The 24,479-nt window shown below is 45.5% G+C and overlaps 1 protein-coding gene across 1 annotated transcript; it reads right to left on the bottom strand.

Annotated features, from left to right (window-relative positions):
* Window positions 1-39: 39 nt before the first annotated feature.
* On the bottom strand, window positions 40-23,688 carry crlf1a (cytokine receptor-like factor 1a). The gene is made up of 8 exons (XM_072686978.1): window positions 23,555-23,688; window positions 18,956-19,234; window positions 16,912-17,041; window positions 15,299-15,468; window positions 13,444-13,601; window positions 4,861-5,029; window positions 2,264-2,445; window positions 40-184 (listed from the first exon to the last, which is right to left on the bottom strand). Exons 1-8 carry the CDS (start codon window positions 23,670-23,672, stop codon window positions 161-163), a joined length of 1,230 nt encoding a protein of 409 aa, XP_072543079.1. The 5' UTR covers window positions 23,673-23,688; the 3' UTR covers window positions 40-160.
* Window positions 23,689-24,479: the final 791 nt, after the last annotated feature.

Genomic DNA, 24,479 nt, shown 5'->3' with positions numbered 1-24,479 from the left:
ACGGTTTAAAGCAGCGTCCGGCGGACAGACGTAGCGCTGTTTCGTCATTTCTCCTCAAGTCCTGCTGTGGTGGAACTTCCAGCTGGGTTGGGGTGGGGGAAGCAAAGCCCTTCTGCCGTGCTGCCCTCATTAAGCGTCCCATCCAGCCAGGAGCGACGTGCTATGATTTATCTCCTTGAAGAACCTGAAAGCAGACCAAATTACAGCCAATTATGAACGCAGGCGAGACAATTACGCCTGGCAAGCTTGTCAACAACATGTTAATGTGGGACTGACTGGGAGGGGGGGTGTACTGTATCCTTCATCCTCCAACACAAAGTCCTCAGACTAAGTGAATACTGCACAATTTTAAATCAGTCGTTCAATAAACATTAAACCGCCAGTCTGACCATTAATGACTGAAAAGAGTCGAGTGAGGGGGTCTTAAGAGTGTTTCCTACTGTTTTCAGGCTCATTTAGTCGACTGGCTCATCCAGGTTTGCTTGCTTTTCTTCAATCAAACTTTTAATCAAACTTTATCGCTAAACTCGCAGCTTCGGTGGGATTGTTTTTTTTCCCCACCTGTCAGTGACTTCCCATAGCGCCCCCATCCTGTTGCTCTCTTAAATGCACATGGAAGAATGAGCTTATTTGGCCATGTTCTAGGTATAGACACAGAAGAGAAGACATCAGACACGTCCTAATTAAGAAATACCATCACCATTTTTGAATACGGCGGTGTGCGGTCTTACGGTCATACTGCCCAAGACTACAGCCAACTCAAGATTTCTTTAAAGTGGTGGCTTATTTCCAATCCAAAGCCACCAGTGATTCTACCATCACTACGTGTGATCAGACGTCTGATTCCATTCACCACCGCTGTGGACAGCTCTGACTCAGCGATGGTCTCAGGAACAAGGGTGTTTCACACCAAACCACTCTGAACCTTGACTTTGTTTGAAGGATGTCTTAACCGTTCAGTTACGCAGCATTCATTCTAACATGGTCGGAATTCCCCCTTTAAAGCTTTGCGTTTGGGTGGTATAATTGCTAAAAGGTTCCCTTTCTATCTGGATAGCTTCATGCAGCGCTGGAAGATTAGCAGATGAGAGGCGGTAATCCCGCTTCCAAACCCCCCTGTCCCGCAGACAAACGTTTAGCATGTGTCACTACGCAGGCCAGACTGGACCAGACCACACCGCAGCACAGAAGGGACGCAGGAAAGTGGCTAATGGTGGGTTCAGTTGAGCCTGTGATTGTTGCCCATGCAAGACAACCCCTGCCAGTGCCTAAACAAAGAGTTACCACAGAATCTGACGGAGGCAAAGCTCGAGGGAGGAATGCAGATGGGGCTTTCCCTCAGATGTTATCTAGAAATGCCACACATGGCTTTATTATCTGCAGCAGCTTCGGATATGAATGCAGGCAGCTTTTTGGGATTTTGACATTTGGCTTTTTAGACAAACCAAAAACGTACTAGCTTACTGTCCCGGGTTAACCCTATAGTGTGGTTCTGGTGCCTGTAGAACATGATCTGACAGCAGAATAGTTAGAGGAACATGGGTCTGGTTCCTGACTTATCTTTTGTGCGCCCCAGCTACTGTATGGAAGTTGCCAGGTAGAAGAGACAGTTATTATTGACACCAATCAGCTGGTTCCAATGGTTCCGGTCAAGGGGTGGATATACCAGGCAGCGAGTGAATGGTCAGTCAGCCAATTCTTGTTCTTGTTGATTGTACCCATTTTCTCCCTATTTTGGATCGTCAATTGCCTCACCCATACATACTGTCCCCATCACATGCAACGCTCCCGACACTGGGAGGGCGATGGACTGCAGCCGATGCAGCGTAACTGGGCAGCCAACACACTCTGAGGAAAGCCCTGTGTACCCAACTCTGATGCTTCGGCCAACAGATGCCAGTGCCGGCCAGCATTGCACTGAAGTGATGTGGGGAGAAAGTGTCCACCAAAAATCTACCACCATGGAGCGAGCAAGGCCAATTGTGCTCTTTTGGACTCTGGGACTCCACTGGACCATCCGGGGCCCAGTAATCTGAGCCACTTTGTCAAGAACCTCTGCTAATGTCACAGGATACCTTCAGAGGTCTGGATCCACTAGATCTACAAGGCAGATGTGGCCAACAAGCAACAGGAGATCACGTCATACATATTAGCATGGTGCAAATCGCACAAGCAAACTTCAGACACCACACAAGTCACGGTTGATCATGGACGAGTGGGAACTAAGGCTAAAGGAAATGTTAGAAGCAGGCCTTGTGCTTACCTGGTTCCGGGTTTTGTGGGATTTCTGCAGCCAGACCCGCCACTGGTCGTACAGTTTGATGCTCATGCCGCTGCAGCCGTAGGCTCGCTTGCGGACCCAGCCGAAGAACTGCTTCAGGTCCCGTCGTAGTGTTGAGTTATGTTGGCCCGCCTTGGAGTCGCAGGAGCCCGCCAGCAACCGCTCTGCAGGCCAGAACAAGCAAAATCAACATGGATCCAAAGTAGGGGTGTAAAAGAGCACACCATCGGTACTTCAGTGTGATGCTCTCTGAGTGGTCCCTCTTCCTCTATTTTTTAGTGTGATACTCTCTGAGTGGTCCCTCTTCCTCCATCTTTCAGTGTGATGCTCTTTAAGTGCTTCCTCCTCCCCCACCCCACCACTGAGTGGTTCCTCTCTCTCTGTCTTTCAGTGTGATGCTCTCTGAGTGGTCCCTCTCCCTCTACCCTTCAGTATGATGCTCTCTGAGTGGTCCCTCTCCCTCTACCCTTCAGTATGATGCTCTCTGAGTGGTCCCTCTCTCTCTATCTTTCAGTATGATGCTCTCTGAGTGGTCCCTCTCCCTCTACCCTTCAGCGTGATGCTCTCTGAGTGGTCCCTCTCTCTCTATCTTTCAGTATGATGCTCTCTGAGTGGTCCCTCTCTCTCTATCTTTCAGTGTGATGCTCTCTGAGTGGTCCCTCTCTCTCTGTCTTTCAGTGTGATGCTCTCTGAGTGGTCCCTCTCTCTCTATCTTTCAGTGTGATGCTCTCTGAGTGGTCCCTCTCTCTCTATCTTTCAGTGTGATGCTCTCTGAGTGGTCCCTCTCTCTCTGTCTTTCAGTGTGATGCTCTCTGAGTGGTCCCTCTCTCTCTATCTTTCAGTGTGATGCTCTCTGAGTGGTCCCTCTTCCTCTATATTTCAGTGTGATGCCCTCTGAGTGGTCCCTCTCTCTCTATCTTTCAGTGTGATGCTCTCTGAGTGGTCCCTCTCTCTCTATCTTTCAGTGTGATGCTCTCTGAGTGGTCCCTCTTCCTCTATATTTCAGTGTGATGCCCTCTGAGTGGTCCCTCTCTCTCTATCTTTCAGTGTGATGCTCTCTGAGTGGTCCCTCTTCCTCTATATTTCAGTGTGATGCCCTCTGAGTGGTCCCTCTCTCTCTATCTTTCAGTGTGATGCTCTCTGAGTGGTCCCTCTCTCTCTATCTTTCAGTGTGATGCTCTCTGAGTGGTCCCTCTTCCTCTATATTTCAGTGTGATGCTCTCTGAGTGGTCCCTCTCTCTCTGCCCTTCAGTGTGATGCTCTCTGAGTGGTCCCTCTCCCTCTACCCTTCAGTGTGATGCTCTCTGAGTGGTCCCTCTCCCTCTACCCTTCAGTGTGATGCTCTCTGAGTGCTTGCTCTCTCTCTAGTGTTGAGTGTGATGCTCACAGAGTGATTCCTCTCTCTCTAACCTTCAGTGTGATGCTCTCTGGGCTTTTCCTTCTCCCTTTCTGCTCCCAAGAGCCTTGATTTGATTTGCGACAAGCACTTGTCTATTAGGTTTGAGAAAGAGTGTTCAACTAATACAGTGATTTAGTTGTGATTCTTCAGGAATTAATCATGACATCTCAAATTCCCCTATAAAATGAGTTTCATGAGAATGACTTTATAGTGAAATCTGCAATGTCATGCATTCCTGAAGAACCGTGACTAAATCCGTGTAAGGACAGAGCTGGACACCCTTCGTCAAACCTGAGCGGCGAGAGCACATCACAACTCAAATCCAATAATCCTGAAAGCAGTTTATGCCGAGCAACCAAACAAGAGCTGTACTTTAAATAAATAGCGTCTCTTCTCTGCTCCAGCTGTGGAATAGAGGGCTCCAGAATCAGGGCGAACATGGCGGGGAGTTAATCTGTTAATCTTCAGGAACTCTTTCAAAAGGCTTTCGAAAAACAAATGTATCAAACGCTCCCTGCAGGCTGCTTGGTGTTCTCGAAGTGAGAAGAGATGTATAATGCGTTTCATGTGCTGCGAGTCTGTTGGATTTAGGGCCGTTTCAGATGTGTCTCTGATTAGGCAGCGGACTGCAGGACGAGCTCAGTATGCTGCGCTGCGATGAAGGATGGACGGTGTCTCAATCTACCAGGGCTTTCGTTCTTGGACCAGCTGTGCGGAGATTGCAGTATGTGCTGTATTGTGTTACACTCATCCCCAACACAAGCAAACATTACTGCCTACATGTAGCATGTTTTAGGGGGTTCCTCTCCCTCTATCTTATCATCTTTTAAATGTGTGCTTCGAGCCGCCACTAACAGGACACATTTTTCTGGACGAGCTGAGATACAGAACAATCACTGGAAGGTACAGAAGCATGTGGACGCTCTTCGTATGAGTGTTCTGCAGCTTAGCAGTTTGTCTACAGCTGGAAGTTGGCAAGAAAACTCTATGTTATTGTTATTGTGATAAACAACATGCTTTTCTGAGGATACTGTGGAACACTGACCATCTGCAAGTGTCCTGTTCAACTTTAAATTGGATGCAGGTCAAAAATTTGAGAACCCCTAACCACGACCCTAATCTTGGCAGTAAAGCTCCTGTGTACTCCAAGATAGCCGGTATAGACGGCCGATTCTCTTACCACTGTGTGGTGTGGACGCCGCAGTTGGGTGGCTCCAGTCGCTCCAGATTCCAGCCTTTCTGGACCCCAGAATTCCCACGGGGTTACAGCGAACCTGGACAAAATAGACGGTCCCGGGCCTCAGCCCAGCCAGCCTGCAGGACGTCTGGTTTCCCATGTCGTCCACCACCTGCAGCGAGAAACGCAAACACAAAGAGGGTCAGATCAAAGTGCTGGCAGCCACGCCAATATCACACACACCCCCACCCACATACACACACACACACACACACATAGAGACACACACACGCTCAACTGACGGGGCCTGTTTACGTTCCAAAAACCCAGGCCATTCATACTCAAATCCGCAAGCAAGCTGGCACAGGCTGGAGCACCAAGCCGGGAGAGACGTATAATCCCCCCTCCGTGCTCTTCGCTCCCGGGAGAGGATCCAACATGTATCGGAGACAAAAGAGGCGGTAAACGATACAGACACACGCTTTCAGACGCGCACTCGTCCTCGCGCGGCACACTCCTACACCGCCCCGAGAGGAAATCTGTTATCTATTACTTATTACAGATTTACAGATTGAGTAATTGGACGGGTGAAGACAGTACCAACAGCATACAAGCAGGGCCAACAGCCAACCCCCCCATTCCACACACACACATACACACACTCCACCCCAGCTAATTCGCCCTCTAAATACTGCATGTTGAAGCGAAGGGAAGAGCAAAGAGGGGGGTTTTGAAATGCAGGAATGTCCCATGCCTCAGAGCCTCCAGGATAATAAGGCCAGGGCCCCCCGTAATTATTTACAACCCTAAACCAGCCTGATTCTGCCTGTCTCCAAAGTCATCCCCCCCTCCACCCCACCCCACCCCTTCAAAAGCAACAAACATCTGGGAACTCCATGACTAACATGATCAAACACATCGTGCCACAACCCCGTCACAGGCCCGTACAACTTGTACGCGACAAGCGCTACAACGTTACCAGGCTCATCAGGTGGCAGCAGAACTGGAATGAATGGTAATTCACTTACAGGGCTGACGGGAACGCCTGCAAGTAGGAGACTAGTGTGTGGTCTGCATTCCCGCAGCGTTGGGAATTTCTTTGAAGATTTGGTTGTACACGTTATGGATTAGGGAATAATCAGATACTCTCCCAGCCCCATTTCATGTGAACTCTAGTCCCCTATACACTTGCACTTGTTATACAGGAAATTACTGGGAAACATCAGGAAAAAGAGTGGCCCAAAGTCCTATTTAATTCCTATTTATTTACTTGACTTCAGTTACAGCCAATCAAAATCAACATGCTAATAAGATCATGCATATTAACGACCCACGCTCTGCCTCTTTGGAGTCAGAATCTAATAGAAGTAGCTACAGCACTGTCAGAAGCAGCATCACTATCTGAACCATTACATCATCTGTCAAACATGGTGGAGGCACTGTTACGGCAATTGGATCACCGGCGTTTACTGATGATTTCACTGCTGCTAGAAGCCGCAGGATGAATTTCGAGCTCTATGTACTTCAGCGTACTGTGCGGACTTCCCACACATTGGGCACCTCCCAACGGCATAATAGTGGTGCCCCATGGTACAGATAACAGCAGCTAACCTATATAATGAACACCTTCCATCACCGTTACCGTCAGTAACAGTCACAGGTTGACAGGGTCATCTAGTAGCATCTAGTATACTGCTCACACGGTCATGCACCATGGTCCGATGGTCTATGGTCCTGCAGCGGTCAGCATTTCTTTGCAGAACTTTGAAATCTATTAAGAAACATATTTGCAATGACCCATGCCATAATATTTTCACTCTGAGAATGATCAGATATGCTGGCAGTTAGCATATAAGTTAGCGGCATGATAAATGAAACCAAAAAGAACCCCAAAAAAACAGGACATGGCATGAGCGGCTAGTTTTACGTAACTTAACTCCCTGGCCGGCTTCATGAGAGAACCTGCCTGCTGATTGAAACCATATGAAGAAGAAGAAGAAGAGTAGCGAAAGCTGAGTTTATTCGAGGGCTGTGCATCACCACACAACTGCGAGCGTCAGCGTATACTCCTTATCCTCCGCCCACAGGCCCCCTCGTGGCCATTAAACGAGCGGAAATCTTCCTCCTGAGGAAGTGTTAAGGTGGTGCATGTTCATGCTGCACGCAGTAAAAGAAATGAGCGTGGAGAATCCATCAGCTCTGTCCGTGAGCTACCGCAGTGTTTTTTTTACTGCTGTAGAAAAGATATACAAGGCTTTCGCTCTTGTTGGATGCGCTGTGTTTTTTTTCTGAGCTGAATCAGAGAGCAGCTTGGATCAGTATGAGCATGTTATTGTTTTTAATTGTTGTTAATTGTTTGTAATTATTTTTATTGTTGCATAGCAAGTAAATGTAGCAACGTCAGCGAGGCGTTGGGTTATTAATAAGTAAAAGTAGAGTAAACGGAAATGCACAAGTGGCAGCTATTTCAGGTAAATACGAAAAAAGGTACGATCAAGAGGCACGACCACTTATTTAGCTTTAAGGGTCTCAACTTTTGTTGAGAAAAACTCCCTCTAATCCCAAATGTAGTCAATCAACCAAGACGTATTTGCCGTCACCGTTAGTCCTGGTTAGGACGTTTCTATAATATCAAAATCAAAAGGCATTTCTGTATATTCTCGTCTAAAAGTTCCTAAAAGAAACCATTAGCCAAGACATGTTCGCCATCTGACGTGTGCGTCTTTTGCTTAAAATAGGAGATGCTAGGCCAACCTTGCTAACACAAGCTGGGTTTGGTGACTGTCACCAAAATAATCTCGTACTCCATACATAAAACAATTCTAGCCATCCTGATTTACTTACTTAAAAACACGTCTCACAAACCTAAACTGGCCCAAAAAAGGCAAGTTTAGCCAAAATTGGAACGATTTTGTGACACGTTTAACATCTCGCTTTAAAGTACGATTCCGATTTTTGTGTTTCTAGACTAAAGTTAAGTAAATCATGTAAGTACGTCTGCACCAAACAGATCTGGATGCGTTGTAAGGGGATTAGAGAAATTTTGGGCGGTGTGTTTATGTGAAATTGGTGACCATCTAGGTCCAGTGTTTGTTAGCAATGTTAGCTTAGCAACTGTCACTGCTAACTAAAGGTTTCTTTAGGCTGACTGATTGCACTGGGGGTCAATCCCGTTTATATCAATTTCACAGTATTATTTATTTAATATTTGACTTTTATTGGTCTGGCATGAAGAAATTTCTGTCATTACCGGAACGCCATAAAAAAAGAACTTAGGCCTAAGGCCCCTTTTTGGGCCAACTTAATGGAGCGAGATCTCATGGAATTAAGCCTCACCTACCAATCACCATAAATCATGCAGACCATTTGCACAGGACAAGGGATACCTGATGGCGTGCCCAAATTATAACCCAAACGTGTGAGAGCATGCCTACCATTGGCACCATCAGACTGTTTCACACTGAGAAGGAAAAACCAGGCATATGGAGATGCTTAAATTTCGGAGATGTCAATTCCAACTGGATTACGACGTTCCTAAAGGAAAAGTGACTGAAAGCTCGCCCAGGTTTGCAGATCCAATCCAAACAAAATTCCCCCTTAAGAACGATGCCTTTGAACTACCAGTGTTTGCACTAAAGTCCATTAACAGAAGGAAATACCACTGTTTATATGAACTGTAAATTGTTGGTGTGATGTTATGATGGCCCAATGCCTAAAATATGCTGTTATGATGAGGACGTGGTATGTTTAGCCTACTACAGTTTCGGGTTTATATAAGACCTGCTTTCATTGGGCCGCTTTGATAACCTTGGAACGAGGGCATCACCTAACCACGGAGGCCGCTCTCGCTCGATGCCTCGAAAAGGCTAGTTTCGAAAATGTTTGGCTTCCATCTTTCATTCCTTACAATGATCTCCACTCTCTATTTCTTCCCTAACGTCCAAAAAAGGTTACTGAAGGCCTACACTCTATTCAGGGTTATAGTCTTTTTGCTTTTGGAAAAACTTGGAACAATGCCTCAGGTCTGATCCGAAAAACTGGATCCAAAAAATGAAGCTTGAACTGCAAGAAATGTCATCAGTAAATGGCGTAGATAATAAATAATTCAGGTGTTTATCTGGGAATACAAAAAAAAGGTTGTTTGGGCCAGTCCTACTCAGTATAAGGCACAGAACAGCCCAACAGCCAGTACGTTTGTAAATACAATACAATAAGAAGCAGTGAGGTAGCACTGTCAGCTCTGGTTTACTGCTAACTAAGCTAACTACTCTAGCTAATGTTGTTGAATATGGCTTGTACAGGTTAGCCTGTTAGCTTACTAGGTATTTTAAAGAGGCAGCCTCCTTTACCCCTGCCACACAAATATTACAAATTTCCTTTGACTGTTTAAAAAAAAATAAAACATCTAACTAAATTTCTGTGTGTGGCTAAGATTTCTGCGCTACTGAAATTTTTCTGTTGTATTTTTTTTCTTACAGTTATGAACAAAAGGTGTTCAAAGCAACTGAAACGTTAGCTAGCTATGTCCAAAAATCACGAGAAATGGTGAAAATAGCTTGTGTAGAGGACATCGAGTAAGGGAATCCAACTGATATCCATATCAGTTACCCTGTTAGCTTAATAGCTCATCTGAGGAGGCAGCCTCAGTTTCGCATTCAATACGAATACGAAACCTACAAATTATTTTTGGCCATTTTTGAATAATAAAACATGTATTGTGTATTTGTGAATTATTTTGCTGTTGTGTTTTTTCACTAACAGAAGCTGGTTTACAATATTGCTAACTTACAATATTAGCCCATGTGAAGAGGCAGCCTCCATTACTCTGCTTTACACTATTGCTAACTAGGCTAACTACTATAGCTAATGTTAGCCATGTCCAGCCAAGCCAAGGTGAATGAAGAAAATAGCTTGTGTAGAGGACAGGGAGTCAGGAAATCCAACATATCGGTTACCCTGTTAGCGTATTAGCTCATCTGAAGAGGCAGCCTCCATTATTCTGGTTTATGCTATTGCTAAGTACTCTAGGTAATGTTAGCCATGTCTAGAACTTTGGCCAATGGAGAAAATAGCTTGTGTGGAGGACAGAAGGTCAGGAAATCCAACATATCGGTTACCCTGTTAGCGTATTAGCTCATGTGAGGAGGCAGCCTCCATTACCCTGGTTTACGCTATTGCTAACTACTCTAGGTAATGTTAGCCATGTCTAGAACTTTGGCCAATGGAGAAAATAGCTTGTGTAGAGGACAGAAGGTCAGGAAATCCAACATATCGGTTACCCTGTTAGCATATTAGCTCATGTGAAGAGGCAGCCTCCATTACTCTGCTTTACACTATTGCTAACTAGGCTAACTACTCTAGCTAATGTTAGCCATGTCCAGGAATCTTGGCCAATGGAGAAAATAGCTTGTGTAGAGGACAGAAGGTCAGGAAATCCAACATATCGGTTACCCTGTTAGCGTATTAGCTCATGTGAAGAGGCAGCCTCCATTACTCTGGTAATTACTATTGCTAACTACTCTAGCTAACGTTAGCCATGTCCAGAAATCTTGGCCAAAGGAGAAAATAGCTTGTGTGGACTCTACTCTGGTTTACGCTATTGCTAACTAGGCTAACTACTAACGTCATATTTCTGTGTGTGTGTGTGTGTGTGTGTGTGTGTGTGTGGCTAATTTCTTTCGTGTTTTGAATATTGAACGGGTGCGCTTCACCTCAGATGTTACCACTAGTTAAAAAAGGGAGCAAGTCGGGACCAGTTAGCATTACGCAAAAGGAATCACGCCGTCTTCATTCACCCCTGCGTTCGTCAGCTATGAGCTATGAGATTTACACGCCTCTGAAACTTGGTTTAAAATATATTTGCTGACCACTTGCTGATCCTTTCCCTCGCTAACATCTCCAAAACCTCAACTCTGACGCGATGACTTTCAGATTCTAGCCAAGTCCTGGCCTAAGGAACGGCAATAAATCTCTCCTCATGGCCCTGGTTAATGTGCACCTATGTAACCGTACCCAAGGATATTCCTATCACCCCCGGGGGTAGGTTTCACATACCGAGGTGCTAAAACGCAGTCATGATTCATGTAGATGAGGAAGGCAAATGTTTGTGATTCAGTCCCACATGGGAAGATGAGCATCTCTGTGCTTGTCTATGTGGAGCAGATCATTAAAAATGCACCTATTTCATTTTCCTTTAATACCACTTCCATCAAATGACCGCTAAAAAGACCCAAGGCTTTCGAGAACGAGGCGATGGCGGTTGGCTCCGAGGTCACTCCATCTTGGCTCATCTTGCCCTTGTGTAAAGCACTTAACCTTCACTGGAATGGTCCAAGAACCGAGACCTGAAAGGCGCATTAGCTAAATGATAAAAGCTACTACTTAAAGGGGAAGTCTACTGATTCTTTAAAACGTCGTCATATTTCTTTCATAATGCATAAAACTTGAACGTGTAAGATCTAGGCAAAATCAGTCAGAGCGGGTTTGGTATGACGCGCTCAATCCTGGAGAAACGTATCCAGTAAGAATTGTTTACAGTGGTAGTGAAGGGAACCAGACATCCAAGGCCTCTAAAACTGCATCACTATGTTACTATGGTATAAAATGGTTATGAATGCACTGCCTGAGACACTGTTTTACCATAGTTTTAGATAAACTAAACGGACACATATTCGCATTTAATTTATTTATGGCGGAGGGATACATGCAGGGTATCGTAAGGCAAAGTAGTCCCACATATTATTTTTTTATACTATTTTACCATCATCAACATATTAATACATGTGTCTAAACTTCATTCGGCACATGGTGCGGTGGTGGTGGTAGAGTCCCTGGTGGTTTTGGACAGTAAATAAAATGGCGATAGCAGTGTTCATGTAGTCATGGCGACCCCTGGTTCCATTCACCACTACTGTAAAGCAATCTCAATGGGTCAGCTTTGCGACCGTGACCCGTTTCTCGATCCCAATTATCCAGTAATTCTGACTGCTAAGCAGTAGTCTAATAATTTTCTTTAAAAAAAAAATTCGGGTCTTTCCGACTGAAGCACAAGTCTGGAAGACTGCCAGAGGCAGCGTTAGCAAAACCGTTAAACCTTCAGGATATCTCCTTTCTACCTAATAAATCTACCCCCTCTTCTATTAAACTCGATATCATCGTGAATCACTCACTTCCCGCTCCAGATTCTGTAAAAATGTCCCTTAAGTAGCGCATAAGGCACAGAGCTCCTCAGCAACCGCTGTTGCCGAACCCGGAGGGTCACGCCAGAGGCAACGCATCTATTTGGCAGCCTTTAACATGAAACTGGTTTTACGCTAATAAAAATACCAACATAAAAGTCACTCAGCCGTCAAATTAACAGCGCAGTCAATCATCACGCCAACAGGAGTTCAAATTAGATACAGCACCAGTCAAAAGTTTGGACACTCTCACTCATAGAAGTTTTCTTTTTTTTTTTTTTACCATTTTTTTAATGGTAAACCAGTAAAGACTTAAAAGCTATGAAATGATGTGGAATGGAATCATGCAGTCACAAAAAATAAGGTGTCAAACCAATCAAAACAACCTCCTATTTCAGATTCTGCAGCCTTGATAGCAATAGTCTCATATGTCTTGGCCTACCCTAGTGATGGAACTATGGAGTCTATGGGTTTTTGGGGGCGGCTATCAAAGACACTTTGATGATACTGGGCACTATTGATAATGTTAGCCCAACACTATGAAAGAGTGGACATGTTGGTAATGTGAGTTAAGAATGGGGGGCACGTTGGTAATATGGGTCATCTTGGTGATATGATTGAGTTCTATGGGTTTTAGGGTTGGCCTTGTGCCAGCTTAGACACTTTGGTGATACTGGGCACTATTGATAATGTTAGCTTAACACTATAAAAGAGTGGACATCTTGGTAATGTGAGTTAAGAATGGGGGGCACGTTGGTAAAATGGGCCATCTTGGTGAGATCATGGAGTCCAGTGGGTTTTAGGGTTGGCCACGTACCACCTTAGACACTTTGGAGATACTGGGCACTATGGTAATGTTATTCTAACAGTATGAAGGGGTGAACCTCTTGGTAATGTGAGTTAAGAATGGGGGGCACCTTGGTAATATGGGCCATCTTGGTTAGATCATGGAGTCCAGTCAGTTTTAGGGTTGGCCAGCTTAGACACTTTGGTAATGTTAGCCTAACACTATAAAAGAGTGGACATCTTGGTAATGTGAGTTAAGAATGGGGGGCACGTTGGTAATATGGGCCATCTTGGTGATCTGACTGAGTTCTATGGGTTTTGGGGTTGGCCTTGTGCCAGCTTAGACACTTACACACTGGTAATACTGGACATTTTGGCAATGTCAAAGGTCTACTTGATGGGGCTCCGTTACCACAGACCAAGCAGTTTCAGTGCTTCACATGCTGAGGGGCTTCATACCCCAACTGGCTACTTTGAGGTCTCTGAAATCTGGACGCTATGGGCTGTGCATATATATATATATATATATATATATATGAACTGGCTGTGTGAACAGACTTTGCTATAAGGGCTCTGGTGAACACACAGCCTCTACTGTTCTTGAACAGTTTGGTCACGCTACCTTCCAGTCGCTGCTGTCCTCCAGCCTGTAGCGGATTTGGTACTTGGCCTGGAAGAGGAAGTCTTTGAGGGCTGGTGGCGTTCCCCAGCGAACAGTCAGCTGGTCCTCCAGGTCACCCACGCGGCTCACGTGGACGTCTGCCGGAGGGTCTGTCGTCACTGGAGAGGGGCAGAGAGGAATGTGACTCGACACAGCAGGAGATATAAAAACTGATCACACAGTAAACATCCTGGATGGGAACGAGACTGAGGTGATTTGGCAATCAGTACTTTTTTCAAGAGTCACAAAAAAGGTAAAAATATCTAAACACTCTTTGCAACCTTTAATCTTCTTTTTTTTTTATCCATTATAAACTGAGCTTTTCCAAACATCAGGAGGTCATGGGTTCATCCTTGGAAATGCCACAGCCTGTTGAGGTTGGGAATCCCAGATAGCTCAGATCACTGGCCTTGCTTTTCCGCCATCCCGTGGAAGTTGGAAAAGAAGGTTGGCTGGCAGGCTGGCTGCATGTGACTAATGCCTATAGCCTACACCTTTCCAGAACTGGTGGCATTGTGGGATAGGGAATGTGAAGACTGGGAATATAGACTAAATGGGGGAGGAAATCGGGGGCCCATTATTTGAACTCGACTGGCTCTACAACGTCGTATGGTGCTTGGAACCCGATAATTGCCACTTTTGACAGAACGGTTGCAATAGGCCTTTGAAATCAATGTGTACTACGCCAGATTCAGAGCAAAACTCAATATAAGCTGGTGCTGTTGATTACTTACAGTGATCAGTCACACAGTTTAACCCCTTTTCAACCAGTGTTAGAAATCTACTGAAGAAAAAAATTATACGGACTACGGAAATTAGCTCTCTGTCCAAGTTATCTTCCTAATTGGCCCACAAACATGTTCCGATCGGCCAATAAAATGTTCTGTATCTGTTTATGATTTCCTTCATGGTCACAATCGGTTGCTCTAAAAACGGAGATACTGCTGTTCACCCTTTCAGATCTTCAGAACCCGCCACTGAAACTCTTATTTTGGTGCATATGGCACTTCCGTCTCCAAACCTGGGCGGCTGTGTTGCAGGATACGCTGCTGAAGATCAGGTCAAAATATTGATGAGCTTTTGGTTTTGTATCCAAGCGGAGGCGTTTAGGAGTGGTGGGTGCGTCATCATTCTGGCATCATTAGTGCAACACCCGCTCTGCTCGTGCAGCTGCTGCTCACCTCCAAACCTGCCTCTACCTCCAGGTGTGGCACTCACATACACACACACACACACAAATATATATGTATGTATACACATATATACATATACATATATATACATATATATACATACATATTTATATATACACACACACACACTGTGAACTCAGGCCATTCATTGCACAGCCGAGCCCAAAACTCAGTGTAATGTCTTGCCAAGCGCTAATGCCTCCTGCATAAAGTGATATTTAGGAAAACGGGCTAACTCCTTTTTTATGAGAACATCTGATATTGGAAATTTCCACTCTCGGGCTGCTCTGGCTGGTTCTCAAGGATAACACCATCCGAGGGCTTTTTATGGACAGCCCTAGAGCTTTCCTTTTCATGTCACGTCACCCGTTTAAGTGTAGCCCGAGGCGGCGCTGCGGTATTCAGATTAGCGGAAAGCCTCGTAAACTTCCGTTCTCACGTGAAAAAAACCCCCAAAAAACAGAAGCTCTGAAACTGTGGGACGGGGGGAGGACTGAAGAAGCCGTGAATGGAAAAGGGGTGGGAGCGAGGTGATTCGTCACGGACCCCACCCGACTTTTTTTTTTTTTAGACACCTGGGGGCGGCGTGTGGAATGGAATGGGGTCAGGGTTCGCGCACTCACCCACGTCTAGGATATCCAGGCTGATGACGTCCGAGGTGGCGCTTCCCAGCTGGTTGGAGGCCTCCACCCAGATCTCGTAAGGCGTGAAGAGGGCGAGGTCGCGGGGGATGTAGCACGTGTACGGCTGCCCCGTGCTGTAGTCCTCGCACTCCTTCTCCTGCCCGTACCACCTGCGCGAAAAACACACCTGTCTCGTCAAGCTCAGGTGTACTTTGACCAACACTGCCCAGACTGTATCCATCGGTTTCTCTGGGCACTCCTCTCACCCTGTTCTTCACTGATCAAGACCACCACAGGACTGACCACCACAGACAGCAGACTGTAGTATTTGGGTGGTGGGTCATTCTCCACTCGTACCACCAGCACAACACACACTACTAACACACCACCACCATGTCAGAGCAGTCACTGCAGTGCTGAGAATGACCCACCGCCCAAATACTACAGTCTGCTGTCTGTGGTGGTCAGTCCTGTGGTGGTCCTGACCATTGAGGAAGACCACTTCATCACATAGCATAGCATAGCCTAGCCTAGCCTAGCACTGTAAATAGAACAAATAATCTAAGTCTTACTGGATAGTGTCATAGCCTGGACTGTTGTTAACCTTCAGTAAATGGACAAAAGTATTGGGACACCTGCTCATTCATTGTTTCATCCATCAATCAAGGGTTTATCCAACTTTTGTTGGAGTAACTGTCTCTTCCGACAACCGTCCATCATTTCAGAGAACACAGTTCTTCCACTGCTCCACGGCTCAATGCTGGGGGGCTTTATTCCCCCCTCTATAGCCCACACCTGGCATTAGGCAGCATGGTGCCAATAGGTTCATCAACGTTTATCTATTGGCTGTACTTCTCTTTACAGGGACTAGACGAGCTGTGAGTGTGTGTATTTGCACGTGTGTCAGCAATGGCTGGATGCATTCATTAGATGGGGTGTCCACAAACATTTGGACAGACACGTAGTGCACTGTTTTTTTGTGAAATGCAAACAGAAGGGGACGATCTGACCATTTTTCATTCCGTTAAGCAGAGGGATAATCACTGTTACTCGAGTAATAGTCCATCCTGAGTCACCGCACCTTACATCACCTCATGCTATTCATTTCAGTACCCACAGTGCCCTCTCCACCATCCCGGCCCATCTGCGACCAAGCAAAGAGCTGCCTGGACAACTCCAGAGCAGCTCATTTGATGTGCGGCAGCTTGAGCGAATCACTTCTGCTTTATGAAGGTGTAGACAAGGAACGCTATGGAATCCGAAGCATCCCATCCGATCATAATATGAACACATGCCTCGTGGCATTACTTTTTTTCCCCCCGTTGTTGAGTAACCTCTATGACTGTTCACCGGGATTAGCACAGATCAGGTTTTAGCACTCCTCAAACATTCAAAAACTGCCCTCCAGCTAAATAACACTTTGTGGAACGTGGCTAGGATGGCTAACAGTAACAGTAAACTAGCAGACTCCCGAGAGAATAGCGTCGCTAAGCTTCAGCAGCCCCTACTAGTCATTATGGACCAACGTTAGCATTCTTTGAGTTAGCATTAGCAGAAAGAGACTCAGAGCCAACACGAGGAGCACAGAGCTGGGTAAGACCTGCAGCACTTACCGGAGTTTGTATTTGAGTGTGTATTTGGTCTTAATGAACGTCTCGCCCTGGCCCCCAGGTGCCCATCTGCAGGTCAGGTCTTTTGTGTTCCTGGACCAGCAGGTGAGGTTGACGGGCTTCTCAGGTGGCACTGGGGAGGAGGAAAAGAGTGAAGAGTTATGAAGGTGTCCCAGGTTTTTCCGATTCCACCCATTTCTCTCCCCAATTTGGACCGCCAATTACCTAACCCGTACGTAACCCCTCATGCCGTCTCCAGACTGGGAGGCTTTTCACAATGCAGCTTTGAGTCCTTGCTGGGATTTGACCTTGCCGTTCTTTCTTGACCATGGAAACGTACGTGGGGTCACAGCTCGACAATGGGGCGACTGTCTAACTGCCTGCCTGGCAAGAGACTCAGTAGATCAGAAGGTTAAATCCCTTCAACACCACACCCTGCCTCCCAACCCATGGTCAGAGGCCTTAGGACAGGAAGGCCTCCCCTCCCTGATGTGATAGGGGGAGTTCTGACCTGCCGATGGGAATAAACAGTAAACAGACTGAAGGGAGGGGCGGAGCCACAGGCTAAGTATCAGTTTCAGCTGCGGCTCAACCCAGTATGTACTGCCGACCAAAAAGTGGGTTGAGTGAACTAAGTGGAGTTAACTCAGAAAACGCTGGACGTTGGTCCAATCGGAGATTTTCACAGTGTGCCGCGGCTGAATCGAGGTGTCTCGGTACACCCGAACGAAGGCACGTCCAGGGAGTGAGGCGAGAACGCAGATCCTCCAAGACAGCCTGAAAAATAATGGCTTGACTTAAATATTTTCAACAACGGATGAGTGTTTTCAGCTGTCATCCTCGATTAACTTCAGGACGAGCGCCAAGATTCCATTCAACTGAGAACAAAAGGCAGGCAGTGGAAGTGTCAGAGCCTGATTAAGGCCAACAAGCCCTGCAGATGAGGCCGCCGAGACACATAGAGCTCTACTTAGCGGAACACGGCACTTCAACATGCACACACACACACACACACACACAGACGCACACACACACTTGATCTTGGTCCTGCTCTTGTTCTTCCTTTCTCACCCACACACTCACTCACTCGCTCGCTCGCTCTTCCTTTCCCCCTCAGACTGTCCTGCTCTCAGTGTGTCTGCACTAGTAATTTTCCATATCGTAGCGCTGCTTCGGCTATTCCTGACAAATGTGCCTTTGCTCAGGCTTTCGGGCCTGGACCGGTGCTTGAAGCGTAGTAGGACATGCAGCAATACACAAAAAATGGCCAGCGTGAAGAAGGAACATGCAAAAGTTTGGGAACCCCATGAGATTTGAGCTCTTAGACCTTAATTAGCTTGTAATTAGGGCTATGTCTTGTTCACAATCATTCATCCTTCAAAACACTGCAGTCTAATCACTTCCTGTGTGTGTGTGAGTGTGTGTGTGTGTGTGTGTGAAGTGGTACACATTCTGGTATCTGGATATCTGAGGTTGTTGGTCTACGGGTGTGTAGTAAACTGGTTTATAGTGGGTGAATGTGCTGTGTGTGATTTGGGTAGCATGTGTGTGTGTTAGCATTAGCGTTAGCCTCCACTCGGTTCTGAATGGGTTCTTCAGTGCTGGTTTAAAAAAGAGAAAGATCCCTTTTAATAAACAGTGTAACGCGCTACCACTATGGCCTGGGTGTCACGACTTCGAAACCCGAGCCGTGATGCTTTGCCATCAGCAGCCAGAGTCTAGGAGAGCACAACTGGTCATGTTCTCTCCAGGTGGGTAGATGGCGCTCTCTCCCCTTATCATTCTTAAGCGAAGTTGGCTGGCACAGGCATCTGTTAGCTGGTGTGGTGGACTTGGGGATGCATGTCGGAGACGTGTTAAGCTCTTCCCCCCCTAGGTGTCGGGTTCTTTGCTTGTGTTAGGAGGAGTTACGAACGGGTGGCTTAATTGGCTGTATACAGTTCATATCATGACTAGCACGTTAGGTTGTGGCTCCTGTGTTAGCTTGGGGCCAACGTATCACTTTGTACCCAGAGGGTGAGACTGGGACACTATAACACATACTTACTGCCCACGTAGAGGCAGGAGCCAGCCAGCACATGGCCACCGCCACCGTGGCACACCAGGTTGTCGCCGGAGCGCTGGCGGGAGCCACTCAGGTTGGTCAGAGTGACGCTGAGGACGGTGGGGCTCAGGATGCTGTAGGTGCTGCTGGGGAGGCGTTTGCCATTTAGCGTCCAGTAAAGAGAGCCGGCGTGCAGGCCATGATCGGCGCTGACCGAACATGTAGCTGTGAGGCTGGAGCCAATCAGCAAGGCCGGGTCCTGCGGATACACACTTGCCATTGCTGGGGGGGGATGAAGAGACAGTATATTAGAAAAGAACAGCATGGAGAGGCACAGTCACATTAAATACAGTCAACTTATAATGTAATAACATGTCTGTACCTAAAACAGTCATAATTCATGTTATATGCCACACTAATAAATATGTAAATTGCCTTTATTCTAACTGGCTGAACATGTCCTGATACCGTCAGTGTTAGCAGACGGGGCTAAAATGATTGGGCTGTATTTTATTTTGGGGGAAATAAGCAAGGAAAATAATTTTCTCAAGATATGAAACCTTTAAACACAGCAGCAAATGGCAATTTAAGGGGTCCAAGCACATTTTGGCATCTGATAAATGTTATCCTTCAGAACAGATTCCAAACAGGCTGTTATTTCAGCTCTGTTACCATGTGTGAGCTGTAACTATATAATAAAACATTTTACTCAAAATTGAGGACAATTAAGCTTCCAAGATATGGGACCTTTTAGAAATAGCTATGGGTGGCAATTTGCGGGGTCCAGTATACATAGGAGTGACAGTATACATTGTGGATATATTAAATTGGTTGGTTTTAGTGACATCATATTTTTTTCCCAAAAACAGGCTTAGTAGCAGCTTAATTTCCACGCATAGATTATATCATTGTCTGCTTTTTACATCTAAAAAGTACAGGATAAAAAAATCCAAAATATTTAGACACAGGTGGCAATTTGTGGGGTCCAAACACTATGCACCCAGACTTAGGAGCCCACATGAGACCTTTCTGCTGATAGACAACCAATAAATGTTGCCTGTCTGCACTTAAGTGGCAAAAAAAAAAAGATTAGATTTATGACTATGTTGTAGATATATTAAATATGCTGTTTTTTAATAACATCATAAAAGTAAGCACAACACAGAACACTGTTTACATACTGCATCAAGCCTTGTTACTTCAACAAAGCGAGGATAAATAGTTCTCCCAAGTGATGGAACCTTTGAACACAGCCTCGAGTGGCAATTATACGGGGTCCAAGCACCATGTGCCATTATAAGGCCTTTTCGCAGAGAGCTAATTCGAAGTTTTCAGAAAATCAGTTAATTTCTTTTAGGTACATTTGCGTTGCAGTTATCTTCTTTTATCAGTTACTTTCTAAACTGACTGTTTTGCTAAATAAAGAGCAAATGCTATTATTGTATATTGTTTTGACTATTGGAACTATTAATTAATAGTTCTATTAAAGTGGCTAATGTATCCATTTATCACAAATTATTGGGCTGAAAAAGCTTAAAACTCAAAATGCTAATGTTGGAAAAACTTTAATTTGTGGGGTTCAAGCACCAAAGGCATTATAAGGCCTTTTCACAGATTTTCAATCAATTTTGCTCTAAGCAGCATGAATTTTAGCGAAGATTTTTTGGACTACTTTGCAGAACCTACTGGTTTGGTCATTTTACAGTGTGGATTTTTTACGGGGAACAACTCCAGTAGAACTGATAAAAGAGCTGCTTGAAAACTGGTGTGTAATTGGACACAAATGCATTGTTCATGAGGACGCTGCTGGTCGTGGTGTTTACGCTGGCTAATTGCAATAACAGGGCATATTACATCACATCATCTAGTAATGGTTTTTACGTGGGCCAGCAAAGCATACTTCATCAATATGAAGAATACGTTCCATGATCCAGAGAAGCAATTATTCAGGTCCGCTCAGGCAGAATCCAGCGAAGTTTACCTCAGCGGCAGACGACGCATTAAGAAGGTCACGCTTTTGGCCTCGGAGACGGCGTTGAATCATCGCTACGAGCGGAACCATTTCATCAAAGACGAAGACGGAGTACGAAAATCAGTCGTCGGCACGGCGAGCCCTTTCTACTTTAAACACTTTAACGACAGCTGCAATTACCCGTATTTATTTTACGTGTCCGAATAGGAAATGGGCTGTAAAATATCGCTTGTTTTGAAAGGGTCCCGTGAGGTAAGGCCCGCAGGCCTGTGATCGCTGAAGAAACAGTCTAAACCAAGGCAAACACACGGCAGCTCCCCACTAAGCCCCGGCTTAGGCCGCTGCCATCATGGAGGGGGTGAAAAATGAGGACCTGCCTCCGAACATTCCTGCTGGCAGTGTCGTCATTTCGTTTTTAGCCGTTGTGCTAAAAGGCCACTTGTGCATGAGGTCCAGGCCGGCGTTTAACTCTGTTTATGTTAAGCGAGGAAAACCGAGGCCCAGGGAAAGCCGCTGTGGCGCTCCGGGGTTCACACGCGAAAGGCGGAAAGAAGCATCTACGCCCCTACCATCCTGAGGCGACGATGGACCGATGCCACATTCTTAAGGGCTGTTAATCCCTCGTCTGGCAAAGGAGGGCGTGAAAACGGCAAACCTTAATTGAGTGTAATTAGTCCCAGTCTTCACTTTTCCCTCGGCTTTCACACCTGTGCTCGCCACGAAAGGCCTACTAATTACACGCCAGCGTCAGTGCATAAGAGCTGTCGATCCGATTAGCTTTGGTTGCTCAAAATCCTCTCGTTTCTGCGTAAACTTTCATTCGAGGCACATAAACAAAACTGTTCATATTTAGGTACATTTGAATTGCAGTCGCCTTCTTATTCATTTAGAATTTGACTGTTTTGCTAATTAAAGAGCAAAGAATTTTACTGTATATTATTGTGACTAATAGACCTATTTATCTACAGTACTATTAAAGTGTGTCATATGTCAATTTATCCCATATTATTGGGTTTAACAAAAAAAAATCCTAAAACTCAAGTTAAAGTTAAAGTAACGAATTTAGGGAAGAAAAAAAATAATCAGGATCGGTGCATCCCAAGTACTTAGCTAGCTCCTAGCCAGGGTCCACCAACACCGGGCTAATATGCTAAACAGAACAGATGGATGTATTAAAACGTGTTTACCCATTTTTTTGAAACAATAGATTCCAATGAATTCCAAACAGGCTGCAGGTGGCAATTTTGCGGGGTCCAAGCACCAGTGTGCAGCAATGTGGGGCCATGCCACACAGAGGACAGGACAAGAACAGCACAACCCCACCCCCCCGTAACTCACCTTGACCAAAGAGCTCAGAAACACCATTCCATGTCAGGGTTTTGTTACAGTTCATAAAACCGCACGGTGCATGTGTTGGATGAATTACGGCCCTGAAATTCCCACACCTCGGCCAGTTCTCCCCCCCCCCCCCCCTGAAAAAACACTGCGCCACTACAGAGCTCATTGGTTTTATGAAATGGCTTCGACTGTTTCAAACTGTTAACACAAATCCCACACATGTAGAGCACATGGGGTTCCCACAGGAGGGTCATTCCACCCTACGGGGGACGGATGTTGATGTTGGACTGCAGTGGGAAGCGTGTAGCGTGTTGCACTGAACTGGTATCGTAACATCACTGACCACACTGACATAAACCAGGGTGGAAAATGAACAATACTGTATCTCAGTTTGACTTAAAATGATCATCAACCAACATCCCTGAATATGGTGTTTAAGCGGCACATTAAGGGGTCAGGCCAATTATTTATTTATTTATTTATTTATTTATTTATTGCCAAGTATGGAACTTTATTTATTTATTTGTTTATTTTTATGGGGGTCAGTGGTAATTTAGGCTATCCGAACAAGACGTAAATCAAAAATGTTATTTTTGAAAAATTCTGTAATTTTATGTTTTTGGTGAAACCAACTAAATCTGTCAGAGTAAATTGAATTGATTTTTTTATCATAATTTTGACATGAAAATGCACTAAAATGATCTAAAACGTTCAAAAATAAATAATAAATAATAGATAAAATGTTTTTTTTTGGTATACATTTTATTATTTATTATTCATTTTTAACTTTTCAGATCATTTTTGTGCATTTTCATGTCAAAATTATGTTTAAAAAAATCAATTCAATTTACTCTGACACAGATTTAGTTGGTTTCACCAAAAATATAAAATTACAGAATTTTTTTTAAATAAAATTTTTATAAAAATTAAAAATTCAAGTTTTCCCTCAGTTCATTTGCAAATACCACAAAAAAATTAATAAATAAAATATTTAAAAAAACTTTTTTGCAGAATTCCCAAAAGTCTGACTGACTCCCAAACACTGATTCGCTGGTGTGGAGGAGTTTCGTGGGATTAGCTGACAGCCCTAACTTTCACTTTTGCTGCCTTGCTTCTCCAGCCCTTGCTTCCCCTCCAAGCCCACAGAGCTGCTGAACTTCTCCTGAACATCTATCAGCAAAGTTATGGAGGAATCCAAGCGACCAAAGTAAGGAGAGCACATGAAGAGCACACACACACACACACACACACACACACATATATATATACACACGCACGCACACCATACTCACGGGTGAAGGACAGCACTCCTGGAGCACACAGCGTGAAAACCAGCAGGGTTAAGGTGGTCGCGTTTGAGCCACCCGGGCTGGAGGTGCTGCGTCTCCGCTGCACCGGCGCAAATCCCATGGTGTGTTTACGGGGAGTCGCCTGCCCTCGCTCGCCGAGCTGCCTGGTGTGAAGCTCCTCCAGCGTCTCTCGCTTCCCCAACGGCTTCTCCAATCCTCGGACCCGCAGCGCTCAGTGACAGGAGCGAGGTTTCGGGGGGTATCCAGCGTGTTCCGAGGCGAAGTGGCCGGCTGCGCGTCTCCTCCGGTCCGGTTCTGGCATCGTTTTTGAGCGCGGCGAGGCTTTTTACCGCAGCTTAAACGCATCCAAGTTTATACTTTCCCAAGCTCCTCCCAGCCATGTCTTCCCACTCAGCGCCTCCTGCTCCCTCCACGGCCTCAGCAGAGGTGGGTAGGAACTAAGCTACATTCACCCAGTAGGCATGTGCCTGTAGGATCACGATAACTGCCTCACCTCTCAGCGTGGTTTACACACACACACACACACACACACACACATAAATATATATGTAGGTATGTACTGGTGGTTCCACATTTGAGGAATTTCTGTCCTCTGAGAGAACCTCCCTGCTAGCCCTCTCTCTGTATAGCAGCTACAGCCTGTTTTGTTGGTGTCCACAATCCTGTTTTTGTCCCCTTATTAGAGTCAGAGTCAGGTCTCGGGTCTCTGGGACGTGAGCCCTAGTCCAAGTTCTAAGTTCTAAGGTTTTTAGGGTGTGAGTTCAAGTGGAGTCTCGAGACTTTTGGCCGTGAGTCCTAGTCCAGTTTTGAACGAGTCTTAGTCTAGTTTCGAGTCTCTGGACAGTGCAAAGGGTCTTAGTCCGCTTTCAGGGTTTTTAGGGTGTGAGTTGAAGTGGAGTCTCGAGAC

This window comes from Salminus brasiliensis, chromosome 9, assembly GCF_030463535.1.
Source record: "Salminus brasiliensis chromosome 9, fSalBra1.hap2, whole genome shotgun sequence".
Taxonomy (NCBI): Eukaryota; Metazoa; Chordata; class Actinopteri; order Characiformes; family Bryconidae; genus Salminus; species Salminus brasiliensis.
This window is presented reverse-complemented; position numbering and strand designations above follow the sequence as displayed.